This window comes from Acipenser ruthenus, chromosome 3 (assembly GCF_902713425.1).
Source record: "Acipenser ruthenus chromosome 3, fAciRut3.2 maternal haplotype, whole genome shotgun sequence".
In the NCBI taxonomy this organism is placed as follows: domain Eukaryota; kingdom Metazoa; phylum Chordata; class Actinopteri; order Acipenseriformes; family Acipenseridae; genus Acipenser; species Acipenser ruthenus.
In genome coordinates, this window is record NC_081191.1 from 25,912,930 (window position 1) to 25,934,475 (window position 21,546).

Below are 21,546 nucleotides of genomic sequence, written 5' to 3' on the forward strand. Positions count from 1 at the left end.
GTTTGTCAAGATTTGGGCTTTGGGGCGTGTATACAGTGTTTTAATTTATATATATATATATATATATATATATATATATATATATATATATATATATATATATATATATATATACTGAATAAAGGTTTGGCCAAAATTGGATTCCTCCTTTCTAAATAATACGTTTTCAAAAATGTTATGTACATAACATTCTCATAGCTGTTGTGCAAGTGGAGCTACAAATAGATAGAACATGACCTGTTTCCTTATGATAAGTTTGGCAATATGGTTTTGATTTTTATGTATAGTTGTAGATTGTGTCTGGAAAACTTTTTTTTTTTTTTGCAGGTGGTCCCAAAAATTGTAACATTCATATTATATAAAAAAAAAGGCTTTCCTAAATTAGAGCAAGACTTGGTAGGTCTGCATACTTTATCAATAGTTGCAGCTTTTATTTACATACAGACACACTGTTTTTGAGCAATATACTAGAAGCTATTCTCATCTGTTCACACTAGATGTCTCCCTCTTCTACTGTCGGAACTGACCCTCATGGGCTCGTTTCTAATTCAACACTGTCTCCGCCGAGAATGCTTGGGGAGGCCGCCATTTTGAAATACAAATCGTTCACAGTACACCCGCCCCAAAACCTGGAACTATGCCGCGGGGCCGACCTCGCAAACAGAGGAACAAAATCAACGCCGAAACAGGTAAACAGTACCAAACTGCCTCGAATAAATAAAGTGCTGTATAATCTCTTAAACCATGTTAGCATGACTCTGACAAGTGGCTGAGTCTCCGAGAAACAAATATTTAAATGTTGTGTATATAGTCCCCGGATACACTAGTACTGTCGGTGGCCATTTCTTTTGTGCTCTAAAGTAATGATTGAGGCGGAATGATATTAATAACGTTTATCTGGCTCTACTTATTCATTCTTATTTACACCCTTTGCCAAATGCTCCCTTAACACTGAATTGATAAGTGCAAATAAGCGGATTGTAAAGGGTCAACCTAGTATTTAAAATAGCTGGTATGTTCAATGTCGTGCGGGGGCTGCTGCTTACGTTATCTCAGATCTGTTGTTTTGTTTCTGTATGTGCAGATGTTTTGCAGAAGTAGTACTGTACTATATAGTTTAGGTAAGATACTAGTAGAGCTAGTTAAACTTGGGGTTGGATTTATTTTTTTAAGTGAATTTATTACTGCAGTTTAAGTAGATTATACATATAGTTAAACGTATTAACTTGTTCTTATTATGAAATGACGTAACTGCTGTATAGAAATGAGCTGATGATACAGTATATTTTGTGTTCGAAAAAAAATCGATGCACGATAGAACTTAAGCAATCGTAAGGCAAATATTAAGTTACTGTACTCCGTAGTCTAGAAAAAAAGAAAAAAAAAGGTATTTTGCAAAATCGGAAGCAGTTTGCATAAAGAGCGGTACTAGAATTTGTTTCTATATTGTCTATATTCTGTATGGTTTCTGACGAGATTAACGTAATAATAAAATAACGACAAAGCAATACTGTAATGTGTAGTAGCTTGTTTTTATTAATTGAAATACTGTGTTTGTCAGCAGCTTTATGTGAGTCTCTTTTTTAATGACATTCAAACCACATCTGTCACAAATGTATATTTTTCCTTAATTTCCCTTCATTCCAAGTCCCTTTCTGGTTAATAAGTAATTTTAGGAAGTTATCAGCATACCTTGCGTGCTGTACAGTATTATACATTCCTAACTTTTTGTTCAAGGTCAGACTTCCTTGTTACATTTGAATCCAAACTACCTTGTGAAAGTGAATTGCAGAGATCCCACTGGTCTTATAAATAAAGTGATAAGAGGGCACAAGACATTTGTCTGATACCAGGTGCATCCAGTTAAACCTAGTGGTCTTTTGAGTTTATATATATATATGTATATATATATATGTATATATATATATATATATATATATATATATATATATATATATATATATATATACAATCAGCTAAGTGTCTATTGCAGACTAAGTTTAACTACAATTTAGCCAGTGCTTCGGCCACAGTTTATTACTTTATGGTGTCCGTGGAAGCCTTTCTGTTGTATTTTATATATTAAAAGTGAATTGAAAGTATTTCAGAAGTAGGGTTTTTAATTGATTAATTACATAAATATGCATTTAAAAAAATAAAATAAATAACTAAGCATCCCCAAAGGGGAGCTTATATGAGTTGTCAGTCTGCGGCCGCACCTACTGAAGTTTTTTTTTGTTTTGCAACACTGCTGTCACCTCAGTGCCTTGTATCTCAGCAGCCATTGGATGTAGACTTCATATTTGCAGGGGTTTTTCAACGTTTCATGCTTGTTGTTTTGCTAACTATGAAATGAACAACTCTGACCTAACATTTTGAATTATTTTGTTAATGTTTGGTAACATCGTTGTATTCTTTGATTTTCTTACAAGTTCCATTACCAGTGTTGTCCAGTGAAAAAGACCCCTTTCATTGTACATGCGTTCATATAGGTTCTTTATAGTTGATACACAGTTGTATACAATGATTCTCTCAATAGCGTTCCTTTATAGTTGCTGTCCAGTTAACGTTACTGTTACAGTACCACATTGTCTTTAACCTGTCTATGATACCATCTTTTCCACATTTCCATTTTACTTCATGTTTACAGACCATTTGATCTGATATTAGGACATACCGCTTAGATTATGCAATCAGATGCTTTGGAGTTGTTCACAACAACTCACAATTCTAGTTAGATGTCTTTTTAAAAGTTTGATAAATAAATACAAAAATCAACAAAGTAATAAACCAAAATTTTGAATAAGTTTAGGCTGAATTAGAAATGTTTTTACTGTGACCACTGAAAAAGTGTTGAAATAAACCACAGCTCCCAACACCACTCAAATCAGTGTTTTTCTTCACTTGCTGTTTGGCTTCTACATTAAAGCAGTCCACATACACTTATTGCTATTTCACATACACAATACCGAATGTTGCATACTTCCTTTGGCAAGGTGAGGACAAGGAATTTCTAATCTTTCATGCCAAATTTCAGATTTTCCTCCCATTACCTTAAGCTTCTGCTGTTCAGCAATTCATAAAATCTTCCTAACTTATTTGTTGAATTAATTACTATTTTTAGAATTTTAAACAGTTTCACTTAATTAAATGTATTGATAAATATCCTCTAAATAACAAGGGAAAAAAATCATATATTGGACCATTATTATGTATAAGTTATGCTTAATACAATTATAAACATGTTGTTCACCAATTCTTAAACTAGTGCATATTTCAGCAGAAGTGTTTGTCATTACAACCTTCCACAAAAAGGTGTTGGTAGCTTTTGTTCATTAAACGCCACACAGATATTTTGGCATAATAATAATACTACTACGACTACTACTATGACTACTACTACGACTAATAATAATAATAATAGGCTTACTTGCTCCCACATTGATGTTATGAGGTGTCAAACATTTAACACAGTACAAATGTCACACACTTTCCAAATTAAATATGATATATGCATTTCATTTTTAATATTTTAGGATAGTACATTATATACTACCCATCTCATTATAATGTCTGAATTGACTGCTAGCCCTTTAATGTATATCTAATAATAATGATTTATGATCTCCATTTTCCACAGATGGACAACAAGAGCCAAATGCAGAAAACTCTGGTTACAGCAACGCAGAGCCCAAAGACTTCAAGTGTTTGGTGTGCTCTAAGACTTTCACTAAAGATAGCCTGCTACAGCGCCATCTGCGGGATCATGGGCAAAATGACAAGGTTAGTACACAATGAAGAAACTGAATGCAATGTAAGAGTATTTACAGTATCTTGTTTTAAATGATCATTTAAAATGTTTTTGTTGATTAGCAAGTTGTACACATATAGAACATTGCTAACATTGTGTATATTCAAATGCATTCTCTGTACGTCAAAACAAAAGTTGTGCTCCAACTTTAAAGATTCATAAATCACAAGTTCAGAAATAAAGATATAAACTTCAGCTAATGCCTTCATCAGTGCATAATAGTTGAGAAAGTTAAACCCACCCTAACTTTTACGAATCCAGGTATAGTAATAAAAATGTGTGCAGTGTAAAAAGGTTTTTTTTCTGAATATATTTGCTCAGAAATGTAAAAATGACCAGAAAAGACAAGTAGTACAATCATTATTATCTTTTAGGCAATTTTTTAAAGATACAAGTTGCTGCAGGGCAATTTACTTTCTTTCTCATTTTAGTAAGTTGAGTTGCAGTATATAAAATGGCTCCACCTGCTGGTCAATACTGAAATAAGGTTAATTCTACCTAGTTTATTCAACACTGTGTTTAAGATAACAGCTTCCTATTATTTTGAAAACAGCCGCACCGGTGTGACCTGTGTCCAAAGTCTTTCAACGTGGAATTCAACATGACCCTCCACAGGTCCACACACGCTTCAGTGGACCCCACCTGTCCAGTGTGTCACAAGAAGTTTTCAAGAGTGGCCAGTCTGAAAGCTCACATCATGCTGCATGAAAAAGAGGAGGTGAGAAGCCAGGGCTGTGGTTGTGAGTTAATCTTTCACATGGGAGTTGTTTGTACTCTGCACATCCCAGATTAGGAGACCAGTGCCTGTACATAGTACTATGATAAACCACAACAATGAGAGATTTTAATAATCTGTCCCACAAGTGCAGTGGTACCCCAACTATGATCCTCTTACTACCTCCTACTGTAGAATGACTGTGTAGGACATTTTATCTTGATTTTACCCCCAGTAATAGGTTTTTGGCTAAGGACTGCCAAGAATATTTTACCACTTGGCAGTCACCACTCAGTGATTTATCCCACACATTGTGATGTCTTCTGCAGTGTGGTCGTTTGTCTTGAAATGACTGGCAAAAGATTCATATTTGTTTCAACACCCAGCATGCTGCTTATCTGGAGCGCTGTGTGTAACTATGAGGTAAATTATATCATAAACACATTAATAGATTTAAATAGAAATAAGTGAGTGTAGTTACCATGGCATCCTTATACTGTACATCCACTGTTTGTTTTCAAACACACTTTCCCTTGACAAATGTATGTTAAACATACCACAATGGAAATGTATAATTTCTAGAAATTTCTTGAAAACAAAGAATTTTAGGAAAAATCTTTTGTAGCAAAAGTTTTGCTTTTGTGGATGAGGAAAAAAAGTTACAAGAAATAGATGTCTACAATTATTTATTTCAGCATTTTATTTTCAAAACTCAAAAAATGCTAATTCAAAAGTATTCATACTATGATAGTATTGTCTACAAGCTGCTAGAAATTTCAATTTGATAATGCAGAACCTAATTCTAGAAAGTGCTGGATTGTAGGTGAACATTCTTAGAGAGTATAAAAGGGTTAGGCATAAGATGATTGCTGCCATTACCAATAACTCAATATGGGAAAAAGTACAGAGCTATCTGAAGACCTTAGGTGGAAAATTATTTATTGTCATAAAGCTGGAGAAGGGTTCAAGAAGATTTCCAAGCATTTGAGTGAAATCCCAAATTCAACTATTGTTTCTATTATCAAGAAGTACAAGACTCATGGTACTGTCACAACGCTTCCTTGGTCTGGAAGAAAAAAGGTTATTTCACTAAGAACAAGTAGAAGACTTGTGAGGAAGGTTAATAACAATCGGGAGATTGACTGCCAAAGATATTCAAAGTGAATTGGCTGCAAGTGGGACTAGAATGTCCATTTCAACCATAGGTCAAGTATTGCATGGTGAAGGTCTCAATGGTCGTAGGTCACATAAAAAGCCACTTAAGAAAACGTCATGAGGACGATCGCTTAAAGTTTGCAAAATGGGTTCTGGTCAAAGGTTTTGTGGAGTGATGAAACAAAAATCGAGCAATTTGGTCACGATGATAGACATTTGGAGAAAGTCTGGTGAGGCGTACAAAGAAAAGAACACCATACCTACTGTCAAGCATGGAGGTGGTACTATCCTTCTATGGGGCTGTTTTTCCTCTAATGGCACAAGAAATTTAGTTCTATTACATGGTAAAATGGATTCCATATCATACCAAAAGATATTGGCCAATCATCTGAAACCCTCCTCTACAAAACTTGGAGTTTTGCAAGAAAATTGCTGAAATAAATAACTGTAGACATCTATTTCTTGTAACTTTTTTTCCTCATCCACAAAAGCAAAATTTTTGATACAAAATATTTTTCCTATAATTATTTGTTTTCGAGAAATTTCTAGAAGTTACACATTTTCATTTGTGTATGTAAACTTTTGACAGTGGTAGTCAGTGGTTGGAAATTCTGTCCTGTGATTGGTTAAAACCTCATCATAGGAGCAAAAATAGATTGAACTATTGCCCTAACATCCTTAAACTCCATCTGTCATGTGATTGGTTCACATCACTGTCAGTCCTGCACCTTTTCATCTTCATTCCTCACAACAAGAGAAAATGGCGAAATGTGAAAAAACGGCTCAATAGCGATTCTGTGACTTAACAGAAAATTAATTACAAAACATACTACAAACGAAGATGCTCCAAACACTAAAGTGGTGATTAAAACGTCACTGTCACTGTGTTCTGACTTTTTGAAATTCAAGCAAATTCAACTCAACGAAAACAAATATGACGGGCGGGATATAAACTGGATTATGCAGCAAACCAGACGGAGAAAAACTTTGCTAACATTTTCTGTTATTTATTTCTGTTATTTATTTACGTATGCTGTATCAGCTATATTTAAACAAAATATATAAAGTCGTATTTACTATCCAACCTTGCCTCACTTATTTTCATGACTGATTCATATATTAAATATGTACTGCAGATTAAGCCATAGTGGACAATTAAATGCCCCTCGGGAAGACTATTGTTACCTCCCAGGGTGCAATGCCCTCAGCATGCGGCTTTGGGCATTATAGCCCCCTGTCGGTAACAATAGTCTTCCCTCGGGTCAATAATGTGCTACTATAGCCCTCCTCTCCAGTCCATGTGGGTCAGAATATATTACCACACAATAATATGTCTCGAGTTAGTTTTGAACCAAATGCACAAGTAGCCAAAACTCAGTTTATCTGAATACCGGATCTAAATAGTCATACTTTAAAACAAGATGACTTTGACAAAAGCAGTATCTCTAATAACACCGTGTAACAAATTTTTTTTTTTTTTTGGTTCCTGGGTAGTAAGTGTTATTTCCTAATTGCTTATGCCTCAAAAGTATAGATATAAAGTCAGAAAAAAACAACATATGAATCCAAATTAACATGTATTTATACTAAAGTAATACAAAAATGACTACAAAAGATTTAGAAGTGAGTAGTTTTTCGAGATTTACGATTATACTGTAAATCACTTTCACGAATCAGCCCCCAAATGTAGTCTCCCATCATGTTCTCGTTATACTGTCCTTCATTGACAGCTCATCCAGGATCCTCAAAGCCGTGCTGCTCCATAATGGTAACAAGTACCCGTCTCTTCCCCTGGCTCACTCGGTGCACCTCAAAGAGGATTACAACAGCATCAAGACCTTGCTGGACGCCTTGAAGTATGATGAGTACGGCTGGGACCCCCGGAAGGTGCTAATGCCACCACTGCACATCAAATTGGGCCTTATGAAACAATTTGTCAGAGCTCTAGATAAGGAGTCGTCAGCCTTCAATTACCTTCAAGACTTCTTCCCTAAGCTGTCTGAGGCAAAGGTCAAAGCCGGTGTCTTCGTCGGACCACAGATAAAGAAGATCCTGGAGTGCAATGAATTCCCCAGGAAGCTCACTAGTAAGGAGAAAGCAGCTTGGAACAGCTTTGTCGCAGTGGTTCGGGGCTTCCTGGACAATCACAAGGCCGAAAACTATGTGGAGCTGGTTGAGACTCTGGTGAAGAACTACGGCACAATGGGCTGTAGGATGTCCCTCAAAGTCCATATCCTTGATGCTCATCTTGATAAATTCAAGGAGAACATGGGAGCGTACTCGGAGGAGCAAGGCGAGCGCTTCCACCAGGATATACTGGACTTTGAACGCTGCTACCAAGGACAGTACAACGAGAACATGATGGGAGACTACATTTGGGGGCTGATTCGTGAAAGTGATTTACAGTATAATCGTAAATCTCGAAAAACTACTCACTTCTAAATCTTTTGTAGTCATTTTTGTATTACTTTAGTATAAATACATGTTAATTTGGATTCATATGTTGTTTTTTTCTGACTTTATGTGAACGAAAAGACACAAATTCGCCCGTTTTCTCATTGGAAATAGGTAAATTTCAAAATATCACTGTCCTGGTCACAAAAGCAAAGTTTGTGGGGAATAATAGCCATTTTCTATACTTTTGAGGCATAAGCAATTAGGAAATAACACTTACTACCCAGGAACAAAAATTGTGTTACATAGTGTAATGTCTCTTCAATGTATTTTTGATTTAAAATGTAAAATCACTGGTTTTGTCCTCATTTTAATATTTAAACAGTGGTGGTGTTTAGATCAATACAATAAACAACTTTTCTCTTTTGATATATAACAAAAACTATTTACTTATCATGACCATGTTTTGAGACTATTGTTGGTATCTTTAACAACAGGCCAGTGTATATCCAGCTTTTAACAAAATGAATTTAAACAGACTGAAAATAATGTTAAATAACAGTTACAGCTTTGTGAATATCAGCACAGTTCAGGTATCTATTGAATAAGCTTTCTTTCATGCAATAAACATTTCAGATTATTTTTCCTTTGCTGTAGTTTGACAGAAATACTGAACCAGGAATAATTTAAGTTGTTGGAATGTTTCCTTTTTTAAAAAAAAAAAAATTATAGAATCTCATCTGCTCAGAGTGTGGGGACGAGTTCATACTGCAGAGCCAACTGTCCATGCACTTGGAAGACCACAGAAAGGAGTTGTCAGGAAGTAAGGCCTACGACTGCAAACTGTGCCACAAGGAGTTTAAGCTGTCTTCCCTTCTAAAGGAACACATGAAATCGCATTACAAGATGAGGTAAAGACCAGAGAAACCCCACTCTCCTTACTAGGGAGCTGATACATAAAAGTAGGGGCAACTGAACAACTGAGATGTGCCAGTTTAATAACTGGCTCAAACAGTTTTTCTCGTGCTGCAAGTTTGTAAGTTTGTAAGTTCACCTTGACAAACAGAATTGTTTGCGTAACCAGACAGATTCTGATGTAGTTCTTGCCGCAGGGTAATTACTGGGGTTCTCAAGGACCATTCAATTGCAAACTTTATAGATTATCATTAAACATAAACTGACTAAGACCTGGATGGAGGTGAAATTTGGTATGGCCGGAATATATTGCTGGATGGAATGTGTTTCCCCCTCTCACACTCAAACCTGTCATGACATTTGTGTCTTTAGTGTCCAAACCTAATATTTCACAGTTTTAAAACTTTGTTCATTCATTCATTTTGAAGTTGACGTGAATTGGTCGAGGCAGTTGTTTATACATACAACTTTCTTTGAGCAAAGGGTGTACAAATGTGGTCTAGGGGATTATCATTAAATAATAAACTGATTATGACCTTGGAAGCAGGTTAAATTGGTTCAGTATTTTTGGGCTTAGTTGGAACCGTGACCAGGAGGGCTCTGAACCTTGGAAGACTAGATGTGTTACTGAGTGTATCAGATTCTGGTGATATAATAATAAGCTTCCTGTCTGCCTGTTTGTTTGTCTGCACGTGAATACATTCTTTTCTTACTTTCATACTTCCTCAAATGGTATACATCGTGTCACAAACATTGGAGCTTAGAACAACATTTCACAGTGCTGAAATAAAGAAACAAATGAATTTGCATTGTACTATACATCTTTTTGCTTTAATTTTAGGCCAATTATCGGGAGTACCAGAAATTACAAGAGAAGCATTGATAGGAGTGGGTTCACAAACAGATGCCAGCACTGTGGAAAGACATTCAAAAAACCTAGTCAGCTTGTGCGTCACATTAGGATACATACAGGTAAGTTACCAAAACAATATTACCGGTATATACTGCAAATAAACTACACCTTATGCCTTAAACAAATATTATTTTTGGAAATTATACATCTGGGATATTTGATGCATTTTGTTTGTTTTTATTTCCATGTGAATTCAGCATGCATAGCTATCCTAGAGCGGTTTAGTATTTGTTTTTGCCACAGTGTTTAGTGTTAAGGTAATGTTTACTATAAGGAAAACAACAGAAAGTGAAAAAATGTACTAGAGTTTAGGAAATACATTTTTCATTTGTGAAAGAAAGTTTTTTTTTTTTTAATTAACTATATAAATGACAACATTGTGGTAAGACATACAGTTTTTGAGAGAGACAGCATTGTTACTGCTGTATTGAGCACTAAATCAACATTTGCAAGAGCTGAACATTAGTGGTCGCCATTGCTTTTTTTTAAAATAGAGTATTTTTGGTATTAAAATGTTGTTGTTGTTGTTGTTGTTATTCAGGGATGTACACAAAAGCCGTGAACCGGGAAACATCCATGACTATTTTCATAAAATTCCCATCTATTTTCATGAGGTGTTACTGGAAAAACACAAACTCTTCTATCCTGTCTTCTATTTCTATGTCGAAGACAAGCAAATGAGCGGGTTCATTGATTGGTTGCTTAAGACTAGGTGGATTTAACTGGCTATCTCCGTTACCAGGTACTGTCCTGCAAGTTTCAGTGACGGCAGGAATGGTATCAACATGTCATTAAAGCAAAAAACAAAAAATGAGAATGACATGTTTTTTTTTTTTACCCTGTTTAAATTGGAATATTTTAATATAGCTAATGGTGCGTCATGAAAAATGCTGACTTTTAACAACTAAGCTATTTGGTACCTGCATTTTGATACTGGTAGCTATGGTACACAATCTGTAAATGTAGGGCTGAGGGGTTTTGATAAAAAAAAAAATTTTGTACGTTAAAAAAAAAAAAATTGATTGATTATATGTGTAAAATCTGTACATTTAAAGAACATGTAAAACTACAATTCCTACATTCCCCACACGTCTGAAATGGTTTTTGCTGATCTGCTGTACAGAACACCTCTACACACGTACTTCCTGTACAGTGGCAATAACACAGGAATGTTTACTGTGAGGCAGACATATGCTGAAAATAAATTAACAGATTAGTTAAATGTGATGTTGTGAGCAATCACTAGTCTGTGGGATAGTTGCAGTGAGATCAGCGTTTTAAAAATAATATTTTATTTGAATGAAGTGTAAGAAAAAAATATATATACAGTGTGTGTATATATATAATCGTTGGTTTTCTTCATCATACAACACGGGTGCGCACTCATTTTTGTGATGCTGCTGCATACATTATACACAGAACTGAAGAAACAGGGAGGGACTATAGCTAAGGCTGTATTTTCTTCATGATTTATCACAGGTTTCACGATTTGTAGCCAGTGCTTTGGTTCTTCACCTTTTCATGAGCATTATATTCACACACACCAATGTTGTTGAACTAGAATTTGTCTGCAAATTCAACATCCAGCAATGTGAGAAAAGTAGTAAACTCAATTTACTTGAACAGTTGGTTAGAGATGGTTGTTATGAAAGTACAGTCTAAATTTACAGGAAGTACATTTAACAAAATGTAAGCATGACTGTAAAATCTAAACCACACATACTGTAGGACAAGGTAGGAGGGGTCAGACCACTCACAGAACAGCAAATTAATTGCACAACAGTCACAGTTAAGGTTCTTCATTTGACAAATCTTATCTTCATCACATTCCTGATTGTCTGTAGCAATGTATTGCATAAGACGTCAATGAAAATTAGGTTGAAAATGAATGATTATTTACCTCAGTGATCTTGTTTCAAAGAAAGGTTTCCTGTAACCACCTTGATAAACGTAGAATTTATCAAGACAGTAATTTGCAGGGTACAATCTTATGTTTACTGTCTTTTATTTCAGGTGAAAGGCCATATAAATGCTCACACTGTGGGAAAGCTTTTAACCAGAAGGTGGTGCTGCAGACCCATATGATTCGGCACACAGGAGAAAAACCCCACTTCTGCAGTTTCTGCCCAGCATCATTTTCACAGAAGGGAAACCTTCATTCTCACATACAAAGGGTCCATTCAGAGGTAGGTTTAAACTTCTGTTTACCAACTGGAATCAGTCTTAACATGTTAGTATGGTTTAGAATGTATAAAAGGGTAAATAAGAACAAATATATGTATTATGTTAAAACTGTATTAATTGGTGGACAGGTATTACACCCCTATCCCCAGTTTCCCTGATGAGAGAATTCTGATACCAATTAATGTATGAAGTTTTCAAATAACACTTTAAAACAGAGAAAACTGAATACCACAAACAGTTTCCAAGTAAAGCCTGGGACATACAAGCACCGCTGGCCATTTTTACGGTCTGCTACTGCTAGTCCGCACCTGGGCACACATGAGCGGTATACAGTACGCGACTTGACTTTTCTTACTGTATTGTAAAAAAATCGAATGGCACAATACAGTAGTAGTCAGTACCACACCGTAGGCTATCTACTCAAATATAATTTACATACTAGAATTATTATTATTATTATTATTTATTTCTTAGCAGACGCCCTTCTCCAGGGCGACTTTATACATTTATACAGTTGGGTTTTTACTGGAGCAATCTAGGTAAAGTACCTTGCTCAAGGGTACAGCAGCAGTGTCCCCCACTGGGGATTGAACCCACGACCCTCCGGTCAAGAGTCCAGAGCCCTAACCACTACTCCACACTGCTGCCCACAGAATGTTAGGATGGAGACATAATTAAAAAAAATAACTATATGGATATCATTTCGATATTTTATTTAACATCATGCAATCAAAGAAATGACAAGGTGATATAGCAAAAGTCTACCGGAAACTACAATAATAGTATAGCATTTCATGTTAGATTTCAAAATGTCACATTTTTCAATTTTTGAAAAACTACAAAGTAATAAGTAATTCAATACGTTAACGTAACATTATTCAGGATTCATTACACTATACATTATGAAGCAATAGTTAGTTCTATAGGGTGTGATGCAAAATGTTTGGCCATAGCTGTAATGCCCCCCTGTTACACGGCTGGCTGAGTGGTGCTGTCAGATCCAGGAAATGAACACACAGACAGATGAAATGAAATGATGAAGGCGTTTGCTTGCGCCGGTTTATTATAAAATAAAAGGTTTAAACAAACAGAAAACAGGACACGGCACTTTACGCCAAAATAAATAGACGAACAAAACGATAAAGCAGTAAACAGTGCACATTAGTAGAGTCACACGATAAATGCGTAAGGGAGGCAGCACCTGTGTTGAAAACTGGAAGAAAGTGGGCGGCAAAGAAAGCTGTGGAAGATGCAAAGGCTGCCCTTCGAATTGGTGATATCATGGGGCAAGTTCAGCATGGAAGAGGGGGTCTTGGTTTCAGTTCAACTCCTCCTACATGGCACAAGGCAGCCCCAGCTCAAAGGAGTAAGCTGGTAGTCAACGAGGTGCAAAAGCAGGAGGAGAGGATGAGGTGTATAAAGGCCATTTCCCAGGCCAAACAGGGAGAATGGATGAGATGGGAGAGTGTGGAACAACGCAAGATTGGCTGGAAAGACCTATGGTCAATGGAACAGAGCAGGATCAGTTTCCTCATCAGGTCAACATATGATGTTCTACCATCACCACAGAACCTAAACCTCTGGGTAGGAGAGGATCCCTCATGTCCTTTGTGTTCATCACCTGCAACATTAATGCACATTTTGACAGGATGTAAGGTGGCTCTTAGCCAAGGACGGTTTACTTGGCGCCATGACCAGGTGCTGCGATGTTTGGCCTTAGCATTGGAAGACAAGCGTAACATGACCAATAAGTTGCCACCTGTTCCATCAAAACATTACACACAAAAGACAACATTCCTCCGCCCAGGAGAGCAACCACCAAGAAAAGGTGTTAAAACCAATCCTCGCCCAGGACAACTGGAAGCTGCTAGAGACTGGAATATGCTGGCAGATGTTGGTCAACGGCTTATTTTTCCACCTGAGATTGCCACCACTAACCTTCGACCAGATATTGTCTTGTGGTCTGGATCAGCACGCCTTGTTCACCTGGTAGAGTTAACAGTGCCATGGGAGGATGCTGTAGATGAGGCGTATGAGAGGAAGAAACTGCGGTATGCTCAACTAGCCACTGAAGCGGAACAGCGAGGATGGAGAGTTCGGGTTTACCCAGTGGAAGTGGGTTGTCGAGGATTTGTGGCACACTCTACAACCCGGTTTCTCAGAGACGTCGGATTCAGTGGCCAAGAGTTGCGTCGCACAGTGAAGAACTTATCTGAAGCAGCAGAGAGGAGCAGCAACTGGCTGTGGTTGAGACGGAAAGATTCTGGCTGGGGACAGGTAAGTAAGCTGGGCTGAGTTGAGTGGGGGACGGAGGGGGGTGATGCTGGGACGCCAGAATCACCGTCGAGCCCTCTTGAGGTGTCGTGGGCTAGTCGACGAAACACTGAGGATGGAAGGTGCCCACTTGAAAACCCCAGAGATGTACCCTACTTAGCTCAATCCAGACGGTTGTCATGCTGATGCGCTGGGGAGGCCGCACTTTGGTTGATCTCCGGAGCCAGCATCGCAGCCGTTGTGTGTGCTGATGCGCCAGGGAGGCAAAATAAGCTGATCCCTGGAGCCAGCATTACACTTCAGCCATTAACACCAGACAGAAGGATATCTACATCATCATATGGAAGGAAACGTAAATGGATGGAGACACATATGGATCACATTAGTTTACTGTAAAGCTACGTCTTAGTTGGTGCTTATCTTGGCGAGAGCCGAGTTCAAATCAGCATGAAGTTTTAACATCTACTCTCGTGTAATGGAAATCATCATAAAATAAAAGGTTTAAACAAACAGAAAACAGGACACGGCACTTTACGCCAAAATAAATAGACGAACAAAACGATAAAGCAGTAAACAGTGCACGAACAGACAAACAAACACGGTGAGTGAAATACTTATTATTATTATTATTATTATTATTATCTTTGTTTATTTTACTTTCTCTCCTCTCCACACCCGTTCTCCACTCACCGAACACACAACCCCGAGTCAGTGAAACGTGCACCTATATATACTGTTGTGCCGGGATTCAATTACTAATTAATTATTCACTTGAATCCCAGCATGTGAATTAATTTTGTGCAACCTCGTGCTTGCATATTAATTACTTTAAATGCACGTGAAGTGATGTGCAATCCTGTGCCTAAATCCAATTATACATTTTAAATAACTCGTGCTGCACACACCCATTTATATCCCGTGCAGCCATCTCTATACACCAACATTAACACAGCACACGTAACATATAACATATAACACACAAACGCACACAGGGGCGGGGCACATTGCCACATATACCCCCCCTTGTGCGCAGCACACATGGCCTCAACGGCCACCTCCCCCCTTAAAAGCCCAAAAGTCCAGCACAAAGTCCTGGGCCAGGACCGGAGGCTTCAAGGGGCCCACAGGTCGTAAGGCTGTCAGCAGCAATGCTGACAGCGGGATGGCATACTCCTGCAGTGGAAAGGCTGCTTGGGGGATGGTCTCCTGACCTCCCCCCTTCTTCGTAGCCGGCAGCTCCCTCTTCCGGGGCTCCGGCCACAGTATCTCCAGCAGCGAAAGTGCTGCAGTGGGAGCAGGTCTCCTGACCTCCCCCACGATCTCCGGCAGCGAAACTGCTGCCGGGGTTGGTGGTCTCCAGACCTCCTCCCCCTTCTCCAAAGCCAGCAGCCCCCCATGGTGGGGCTCCGGCCACAGTACTTCTAGCAGCGAAAGTGCTCCAGTGGGCGCAGGTCTCCTGACCTCCCCCACGATCTCCGGCAGCGAAACTGCTGCTGGGGTTGGTGGTCTCCGGACCTCCTCCCCCTTCTTCGTGGCCGGCAGCTCCACGTGGTGGGTTTCCGGCCACAGTATTTCCTGCTGTGATGCGGAGCACCAGGCAGCCCCAGGCGATGCGGAGCACCAGGCAGCCCTAGGCGATGCGGAGCAACAGGCAGCCCCAGGCGATGCGGAGCAACAGGCATCCTTGGGCGAAGCGAGGCAGGCATCCTTGGGCGAAGAGAGGCAGGCATCCTTGGGCGAAGAGAGGCAGGCATCCTTGGGCGAAGAGAGGCAGGCATCCTTGGGCGGTGCCGGAGTCAGGACCAGTCGTGGTGCTGTGGTTGGCCACTGTGGCAGTGGCTGCGGCGGTGCTGGCCCTCTTCATAGCTGCTGCGGCCGGGCTGTTTTCCGCTGTGCTCCCCTCAGCAGACTATGCAGTGGTTGCTGAGGAATGCCAGCATCATGTTCTGGTACTTTTTCTTGTGAAGGGAGAGGCAGCTCCTGCACCTCTTCCCCTGGTGGTGATGAAGACAGAGTAACTCCTGCTCCTCTCCTCTTGGGGGTGAAGATGGTGGTCGGGGAAGTGATACCTGCAGGCATTGACCCTCTGCTGGTGGAAATGGACCCAGCAGGCATTCACCCTCTGCTGGTGGAAGTGGACCCAGCAGACATTGACCCTCTGCTGGTGGAAGTGGACCCAGCAGGCATTGACCCTCTGCTGGTGGAAGTGGACTCAGCAGGCATTCACCCTCTGCTGGTGGAAGTGGACCCAGCAGGCATTGACCCTCTGCTGGTGGAAGTTGCGGAGGTAGAGGCAGCTCCTGCTGCTCTGCTCCTGGCGGTGGAGGTGGCTGAGGTAGAGACAGCTCCTGCTGCTCTGCTCCTGCCGGTGAAGGTGGGAGCAGCGCATAGTCTCCTGGCGACGAAGGTGGGAGCAGCGTGTAGTCTCCTGGCGATGGAGGTGGGAGACTACACTACAGAAATGATAAAATAAAAGGCAAAAAGGGAAATGTGGGAGGGATCTTCTGGGTGCTTGGACACCTCCGTAGACAACAGTTTCATTCATGATTTTTCCTGTCAAGCACGTGTTGTCACCACTTGGCTGTGATTGGTTAATCACTGATACAGGATAATAAAACCAATAAATAATACAGTAATGGATTGGATAATTAATTGCAAATGTGGTAAAAACAAACTTCTTTGTAAAGACCTGATCTTCCAGAGCAGGGCTCAGTGCTCAATCAATACATTAATACAACTCCAGTACTGCCAACCCTGCTCCAATTCCAAATACACACTTTATAAAACTGATGTCATTTTACAAATACTGTAATCATATTGCATTCTAATGGTACACAAACAATGCTTCTAAAGATCATATTGCCTTCATTAACAATACAGACACAAAGTAATCGAAGTAATTCGATTGAAACTACAAATTCAGTGACACATCTCCTGACCGAAGGTTTCCATTATGAAGGTAATTTATTCAGGAACCAGCCTAAAACAACACTTGTGAACGTGGATACAGGCTAGCTCATCAGAACCATTACCTAATGTTCATTTATTGTTTGTTTTGTCATGTTGTACGAATAAATCATTATTGTTTAAACTATATATTGTTTCAATTTGAATAGACCCCATTGCTATCTTGCTTCTGTAGCAACCTCACACCAGAACGTGAATCAGAGCTATTTATTATATAGCATAAAAATCTGGTGTTATTATGTATTTTCAGAGGATGACATCACAAAGGATTTATGTACTGTAATGAATGCTAATTGTTAATTTTCTTAATAATTACATCTTAATTGCATTTAGATTTGCAGAAACAGTTAAGTTATCAAACCTGAAGTGAAAATAATTTTAAGGTGGTTGATTGAATTTGTGAATAACAGGATGTCACTTGCTGGGCTTAAAATGAACTGTTTAATAAACCCCTGGGCTTTTATAAATGTCTCCCGTCTCTAAACTGGTGGCACTGTCAGATGGCATATTAACAGATTAAAGTGTGACATATTGGGCTGTTGTAACACATTTTTATTAGCACATTCCCCTAGAAAGGCCAAATGTTGGTAATAAAGAGAAGCTTTCAAATGTCACTTTATAAAACATCCAGTGTATTACTGTAATGGAAACATTGGCACACAAACTGCATTCAGCATTGTTGATGTGAGTTGCAACCTAGCTGCACAAGGTGTTGCTCCCCCATACTGGAACAAAAAAATCTTACATCTAGTGTTATTGCAGGTCGTCGTCTTCTTCTTCTTCTTCTTCTTCTTCTTCTTCTTTCCGCCAAAAGTTGCTTGAAAATTGACGAAATTTGGTAGGATGTTAGATGCTTATGGGAAGTTGGTAAATGTTAATTGAACATATGTCCTAGGTCACATGGTTTGGCCGCCATATTGGATTGAAAAAAAAAGCATTTTGAAAACGTCTTTCGAAAACCACTTATTACAGAGTGCTGAAAGTTTGTATACTCATTGAGGGCTAGTCCAAGAATAACTGGTGTTTGTAAGACGCTGAGAGGTTGTGTGGTATGACGGCCATGCTGCATGACATCATAATCACAAACTACAAAGATCTTCTCCCAAACCGCTAGTCCGATTGAACCAAAAATTGGCACACATGATCCTACTATGGTTGTCCTCAAGATTTGGTCAAGGGAAGTTGCTACAATAAAAAACATGGCAGCCATGTTGGATGACATCATCAACATACAAAACTGGCTTACAAAAACCTTCGTCTCTGAAACCGCTAGTCCGATTGAACCAAAAATTGGCACACATGATCCTAGTATGGTTGTCCTCAAGATTTGTTCAAGGGCAGCAATGGGCAGCAGTGGGGAGTAGTGGTTAGGGCTCTGGACTCTTGACCGGAGGCTCATGGGTTCAATCCCAGGTGGAGGACACTGCTGCTGTACCCTTGAGCAAGGTACTTTACCTAGATTGCTCCAGTAAAAACCCAACTGTATAAATGGGTAATTGTATTAAAAAAAAGAATGTGTAAAAAAATTATGTAATTGTATGTAAAAATAATGTGATATCTTGTAACAATTGTAAGTCGCCCTGGATAAGGGAGTCTGCTAAGAAATAAATAATAATAATAAAGGGAAGTTGCTACAATAAAAAACATGGCGGCCACGTTGGATGACATCATCAACTTATAAAACTGGTTAATAACTCCTTGTAGAGTGCAGATAGGGCCATTGTTACTATGGAACACATATAGTAACCCATGTATGATCTATCAAAAAATGTCATTGTCCGTGACCTTTGACCTCTCCTAAAGGTCAAATGTAAAACTGGCTTATGGGTCATGGTTACTATGGAACACATATAGTAACCCATGTATTCATTGTGCACTATTTGCTAAAGTGTTTGGTACTGGTACTGGCATTCTGCACTATTTGCTAAAGTGTTTGGTACTGGTACTGTTATTGGAAGCTGTAAAGTTGCTGGCAACTCTAGTTATAATAATAATAATAATAAGAAGAAGAAGTAGAAGAAGAAGAACATTATGTCATTAAGAAGAACATTAAACATTTTGACTGGGTATTTTACATCATTAAACTAAAGTGCTGGATTTTAGCTCTGTTCATAGACTATCATACGGATCAGAATTGCTGTAGCGACTGTTCTGTAGGAAACCTGGTAGATATTATATATGTATGTGTATAATATGTATATAAATATATATGCAGTCAAAGGATGTGTAGCAAAAATGGTATTTGTTGGTCAAATAAAGCTGCAGGATATCAGTAGTCACGCAAGGCCAAATCGGAACACTGAAAGAAACATTTAAATATACCATCCCATATTTTAATATTAATTAGGTGATTTCAATTTTGAAGGAGAATTTCTCTGCCTAAACAAATTGGCTGAAAGGTACTAACAAAATAGCATGACAAGATGGTGGGACTTAATTTTTGCATGTAAACCAAGCCAATGTATGCTTCTTTTTATAGGTAACATTAATACTTGTACTAATAATGTTTTTTATATATTTTTTTTTAAAGTTAAAGGGAGTTCCATTGTTCCGATGCTGTGATTGTAGCTGTGTGTTCAAGAAACTTGGCAGCCTAAATGCACACATAAGCAAAATGCACATCTCCCTCATAGACCCTCCACAAAATTGTCAGGTACTTTTAACTTATATATATATTACATCAGTTGATTGGGTTTACTTATGAATATGTTAAGAGATTGTTTATTTCAAAGCCGCAAAGGTTTGATCTCAGATTAACAGTATCCATTTAAGGGTACAGAGAAAAGGAGTTTGAACTGTAGAAGTTGACGGCTATCTCTTGATCTCTAGTTTGCAGTTTAAAGGAAGAATAAACATGAGGCACAATGTTACAGAGATAGTTAGGAGCGCTTTTGTGCAAATTGATGCAGTGTCATTCTCACACTTTTAGATTTTGCCTTTAGATCACCTAGATTCTTCCTACTTTGTTTCTGTCCCTGCAGCAACCGCAAGATGGGGCGGTCACTGGGCACCTGGCTCCTGGTGTGGAGGGTTCTGAAGCAGTGACAGACGTCATCCAGCAGCTGCTCGAGCTGTCAGAGCAGGTGACAGGGGAGAACACTCAGGCTCAGCAACCTGTGCAGTCCATTAGCATGGAGGCCGGGATTAATCAGGACATCCTACAGGTGGGGCAAATTATTCTATTAAACTACTTTAAATTATCTTTATTACAAGCTTGCCCTTTTCCCTCTTAATCCTTTACAGCCAAGCATTTGTTGTCATAACATTAACCTTAACCACACAACCAAGCAGTCCTAGCCTTTTTTTTTTTTTTTTTTTACCACAGTCTTTCTTTAAAGTGCAAAAAAACCTTATTTGAGACAGTAGAGTAAAAAAAAAAAAAGTTTTGCACATTACTACATTTTATCCTAACAAAACATGTGCCTATTTTATGAAGTTTTTACTAGATCAAGCATTGAACTTGTGTTGAGTGTTTTAAGTTACGGTACTGAAGCAACGTTTTAAATATCTGCGTATCTGATAAATTATACTGTATCCAGTCTATAACGTCCAGGTAAAGGTAATTTTTGCATTTACGGCCTTCTCATTTCCAGCCGATGGCTGGCTAAATTGCTGTCTATTTGCCAGATGGACCAATCTTCAGTTTCGAGCTTACAAGCTTTATATATATATATATATATATATATATATATATATATATATATATATATATATATATATATATATATACAGTACTGTGCAAAAGTTTTAGGCAGGTGTGAAAAAATGCTGTAAAGTAAGAATGCTTTCAAAAATAGACATGTTAATAGTTTATATTTATCAATTAACAAAATGCAAAGTGAGTGAACAGAAGAAAAATCTACATCAAATCAATATTTGGTGTGACCACCCTTTGCCTTCAAAACAGCATCAATTCTTCTAGGTACACTTGCATACAGTTTTTGAAGGAACTCGGCAGGTAGGTTGGCCCAAACATCTTGGAGAACTAACCACAGTTCTTCTGTGGATTTAGGCAGCCTCAGTTGCTTCTCTCTCTTCATGTAATCCCAGACAGACTCGATGATGTTGAGATCAGGGCTCTGTGGGGGCCATACCATCACTTCCAGGACTCCTTGTTCTTCTTTACGCTGAAGATAGTTCTTAATGACTTTCGCTGTATGTTTGGGGTCGTTGTCATGCTGCAGAATAAATTTGGGGCCAATCAGATGCCTCCCTGAT

At 38.6% G+C, this 21,546-nt stretch overlaps 1 protein-coding gene across 3 annotated transcripts in view; it reads left to right on the forward strand.

The window, feature by feature from the left end:
- Window positions 1-499: 499 nt before the first annotated feature.
- Window positions 500-21,546, forward strand: part of LOC117394814 (zinc finger protein 236-like) — a 120,695-nt gene continuing 99,648 nt past the window's right edge. For all 3 annotated transcript variants that reach the window (XM_033993414.3, XM_033993415.3, XM_033993417.3), the window contains exons 1-8: window positions 500-689; window positions 3,641-3,783; window positions 4,365-4,529; window positions 8,808-8,986; window positions 9,832-9,962; window positions 11,917-12,089; window positions 19,859-19,981; window positions 20,310-20,492. In XM_033993414.3, coding sequence (XP_033849305.3) covers window positions 638-689; window positions 3,641-3,783; window positions 4,365-4,529; window positions 8,808-8,986; window positions 9,832-9,962; window positions 11,917-12,089; window positions 19,859-19,981; window positions 20,310-20,492 — 1,149 coding nt within the window. In that variant the 5' untranslated portion in view covers window positions 500-637. The remainder of the gene's footprint in view (window positions 690-3,640; window positions 3,784-4,364; window positions 4,530-8,807; window positions 8,987-9,831; window positions 9,963-11,916; window positions 12,090-19,858; window positions 19,982-20,309; window positions 20,493-21,546) is intronic.